At 51.6% G+C, this 4,471-nt stretch overlaps 1 protein-coding gene across 2 annotated transcripts in view; it reads right to left on the minus strand.

Moving 5' to 3' along the window:
- Window positions 1-864: 864 nt before the first annotated feature.
- SYT3 (synaptotagmin 3) overlaps window positions 865-4,471 on the minus strand; it is a 15,069-nt gene continuing 11,462 nt past the window's right edge. For both annotated transcript variants that reach the window (XM_081807660.1, XM_081807661.1), the window contains exons 8-11: window positions 3,955-4,126; window positions 3,728-3,860; window positions 1,574-1,642; window positions 865-1,367 (exon numbers count right to left, since the gene is read on the minus strand). In XM_081807660.1, coding sequence (XP_081663786.1) covers window positions 1,577-1,642; window positions 3,728-3,860; window positions 3,955-4,126 — 371 coding nt within the window. In that variant the 3' untranslated portion in view covers window positions 865-1,367; window positions 1,574-1,576. The remainder of the gene's footprint in view (window positions 1,368-1,573; window positions 1,643-3,727; window positions 3,861-3,954; window positions 4,127-4,471) is intronic.

The following is a 4,471-nucleotide window of genomic DNA, read 5'->3' on the forward strand; positions in this document are numbered from 1 at the left end:
CAAATTTTGTTTCCTCTGAAATTATCTGCCCTGAGGATGATTACAGTAGGTCCTGTTAATTTCCTACCCAATGATCATCCCCCTCTTTGTGCTGCCTCACTGGCAAAACCCACAAAGATGGTCACTTTCCCAGACTGCTCTGCAACTCAGGGTGGCCACTGAACCAGTTCTGGTAAGTGAGAAATAAGGAGAACACTTCTAGGGAGAAACACATAAGGAGCGGCCCCTGTATACATTTCCTACTTTAGACGCCACCGTGTAAGAACATAAGGCATGGTGTTGCTGCAGTTTGTACTAATGAGGGGAAGGCAAAATGAATCTCAGAGATGCCAACCCAGTGCCTGATGTTGTCGAGCAGCTGAACTAACACTGGGACTCTGTGTCTTTGAAACATTTCTTATGTGAGCAAAAGAAATCTCTATCATTTCAGCTCTTTCTGTTGGAATTCTGTTTTATGTAGCTGAAACCATCATAACAGATACAGCAGTATAAGCCTGGAGCTCCAAATGGCCATCTTACTACCATTGCAAAGACTTGCGTGAGAATGAAGTCCTAAGGAGCTAGGCAGAGTCCCTTGAACACCTTGATCCAACCATGCCTGAATTCCTCCTGTATGCTCAGACTTACCATGTACAAAGGTCTTTCAGTTTTGTTTGTGGCTTACAATAGTTTGGGGTTCATTTTGCATCCTATAATCATAGCGGCCCTGGCAAATGTAGCATTTACAAACTAAGGCTCCGAGAGATCAATTAAGTTGCCCGAGGTCACCCAGCCAGTGAATGAAAAATTTGTCTGAACCCAGAGCCAGGATGGTCCAACCCAGCTTCCCAGTCCCAGAGAGAACAGGAGCCCTGGGTAGAGTGAGACCCATGGTGTGTGTTTATTCTGGTGTTGGTAGCAGCAGCAGTGGGGGAATCGGCCAGACGCAGGGTGTGTTGAACAGAAAGGGTAGACACAGGTGTGTGTGTGTGTGTCTGGGGGAGTACAGAGGATTGGTCTGTTGACATTCATAGAGAGAACGAGGGTCGGGACACCGTCTTGGACAAACAGCAAAGAGACAGACAGAAAGACGAAGGGTTTTGGGGGCTGGGGTCCCCCAGACATGCATGGCCCCTTGCCTGGAAGGGGAGCCCTGGGGAAGGGAAGACAGACACAGTAGAGACTGAATGCCCCCCACCCTGAAACAGGGAGCCGGGCCCGCCTGCCTCCCACCCTCACGCCAAGCGGGGTAGAAGGACGGGCAGGCCCAGCGCTGCCCCGCACCACGAAGCTCGGACGTTATGGCTTCAAGGAGATGAATTCACGGTCCGGGCAGGAAGGGATGGGGTCCTGAGGGGGCCTGGTCCGATCCTGGGCCTAGGCCAGACCTGCAAGACAGGGCAGGGAGGAGATGTCGGTGATGGCAGAGAGCAGGCCTGTGACCTGCTGTACCTTCATCGACACCCCAGGGACCTGGTCCTTTGCTTTGTCACTCCACCCTCTGACCCAGGAATCCAGGCCCCCAGCCCCTCCTCTCTTGGACCCAGGAGTACAGGACCCCCACCTCCTTCCTCCCCTGGTCTGGGTTCCTTACCCCTCACTCTGAGTTCTCTTTCTCTGACAATCCTTTGCTGCCTTTCGTGAAGCTGGACAAAGTCTTTTCCTGAATAAGGAAATCCAGAAGGTTCGTGGGGGAACAGGAGCAAGACAACCGCTAATAATCAACATAGTAAGACATCAAACCTGTTTTCATCATTTACAATGCTCTTTTTTCACTCAGCTCTGAAGTGATGAGCCAAGTGGTATTACAGTCCTATTCTATAGATGGGAAAACTGAGGCACAAAGAAAAAGTCACTGGAAATGTGAGGCGAGATGAGGCTGCAGAGATGATGGGGCAGAACCTCAGAGGGGCCTCAAAGAAGCTTGGACTCCATTTTGGAGGCTCTGGGGAGCTGGGGAGGGTGGTGAGCAGAGAAGGGGCAGGGTCAGTGCTGGGGGTAGAAAGACCCTCTGGGGCCATTCACTATGGTGCTATTGGCTGAAAGCCAGGGTCAGGACCCCACTTAGCCAGGGTTCCATTCCTCTCTGTGCTCCCAGCATTGCCCAGCATGAGCATAGCGCACGGGAGCTTCTGGAGAAGTTTGTGGGATGAGTGAGTAAATTAGGGGAAGAGTGAGTGGCGGAAGAAGAGAGTAGCTGCCATCTGTCTCTCTAAATAGAGTCACAGTCTTCTCAAAACTCACACTTGAGCTCTGTGCTCTGCCGCTTAAAATCCCTCCTCACCGTGGAAGCAAAGTCCAAAGTGAGGCTGAGCTACAGTCAGATCCAGGAGGAGTTCACCCTGGGTGCAAAATTTCAGGTGTATCCAAACTCAGCACTCAAGATAATTACTATTGCAATGCAATATTTTTAAAGATCAGATTTAATCCAAAAAAATCCACGATGAGCAAGATATCAAATTTTAAATAGAGGTCAGTCCCATGTCAAATCAGAGCCTGAGACAAAGGGGAAAAATAAGCAGCCTTATTTTTATGTATTTTTTATGGGTAATTTTTTTTCTGGAAATTTAAAATTATTTTTAAAATATTGAAAACAATGAAGAGTATGTGTGTTGCAATTCACAGTACATTAAGTTTAAATGTTTATTTATACTCTAAACAGAATTTAGTATGATTTTACTGTCTTGGCTTTAAAGACAGCAAATTCATGGATAGGATCTTCAAAATCTACTTCTGTCCTTTTTTTGTTTGTTTCAAATTAGAGAATGGCCATATTTGAGAATTTCTCTTGATGATGTGATGATCATAAATGATTTTTAGCTTTAAAAAAATGGCAACCTTGTTCTCACGTGACCTGCTGGCCTCCTATTATCTGCCCTTTTCCCCCTTCCCTCTCAGCTCCAGGCTCAGGGGCCTGCCCCTGCCTCTTCTTGCTTAGGAGAAACACCCAGCTGCCTAGCCGTGCTCTCTCCCTTCGAGCTTCTCCTAACCTCAAAACCTTCACTTAGGCCCCTTCCTTCTCAATCTCCAGGCTTCTGCTCAAATGTCACCTCCACTGAGAGGCCCGTCAGGACACCCTAAGCCAAATGGCACCCCCCATCCCTTGTCCAGATGTCCTCTACCTCCCAGACTTCCAAGCCTTTTGGACCACAATCCACAAGACAAAAAAAAAAAAAAAAAGAAAGAAAGAAAGAAAAGACGGTATGATCCTTACAATGGGTGCTGCCCTGTGAAATTTTCTGTTCTGTTCTATTTTGACTTCATTTTCTTATGAAGAAAAAATTGTTGATCCCCACCCAGTAAACCACAATCCAGTGATTTTCAATTACAGCCTGCTTTAAACCAAACCAAACCCAAACCCCCCAAATCCCCAACCCTGCTCCATCTTATCACTCAGTTTTTCCCTTTTACTTTGGGCTTAGCATCATGGGAAATAATAGCAAGAGTAACTGACCCCTTGACGAGCCCTTACTGAGAGGCAGACACTTAATCCTGCATTAACTCACTGAATCCTCACATCTATCCTAACTTTAGATGCTATTAACAACCCCATCACCCAGCAGAATAAACTGAGGGGACACAGAGAGGTTAAGTAACGTGCTCTTAGTCACACAGCTCAAGTTGGTAGAGCCGGGATTCCAGCCCAAGCGGTCTGACTCCGCAGCCCATAAAGACGGACGCTCGGCGTGAATGACTGCATGAGCGCGGGAATGGAGGGCCAGGGGCACTGGGTGGCCTCCCCGCTCACCTCCACCAGCTGATGCCAGTGCTCCACGGGCTTGCGGGGATTGGCCAGCATCTCCGCCCAGTGCTCGCGGCCGTGGGGGTCGGCGGCGTCCGGGCCCACGCGGCACACGCCGATCACCTCGTTGTGCCCAATGCTGGGGGAGGGAGCGGCGGTGAGCGGCCGGGGAGGGAGGGGGCGGGCCCGGGCACACCCCCTGACCCCCCCCCCGCCCGGGCCACGCCCCTCACCAGTCGTAGTCTACCACCGCGATGCTGAGCCCCACGCTCTCCACGCTCTCCGGGGCCACGTCGAACACGAGCGCCTCGTTGTACGTGGGGTTCAGCGTGTTCTTCTTGATGGAGGTTTTCCGCTTCTTCAGACGCCGCCCCTCGCTGATCAGAGAGGCCTTTACGTAGGGGTCTGGGGGCAGGCATCGAGAGCACTGACCTCGACCTCCTCCCTCAGACACAAGACCGGACCCCAGACTCCTCCTCCCTCAGACCCACGAGTCCAGGCCCCCAGCCCCCTCCTCCCTCAGACCCAGGAGTCCAGACCCCCAGCCCCCTCCTCCCTCAGACCCAGGAGTTCAGACCCTCAGCCCCTCCTCCCCCAGACCCAGGAGTCCAGGCCCCAGCCCCTCCTCCCTCAGACCCAGGAGTCCAGACGCCCAGCCCCTCCTCCCTCAGACCCAGGAGTCCAGACGCCCAGCCCCTCCTCCCTCAGACCCAGAATCAGGGCCCCAGCCCCTCCTCCCCCAGACCCAGG

The sequence above is a fragment of the Leptonychotes weddellii genome, chromosome 16, assembly GCF_054177405.1.
Source record: "Leptonychotes weddellii isolate Sample4059 chromosome 16, ASM5417740v2, whole genome shotgun sequence".
NCBI lineage: Eukaryota > Metazoa > Chordata > Mammalia > Carnivora > Phocidae > Leptonychotes > Leptonychotes weddellii.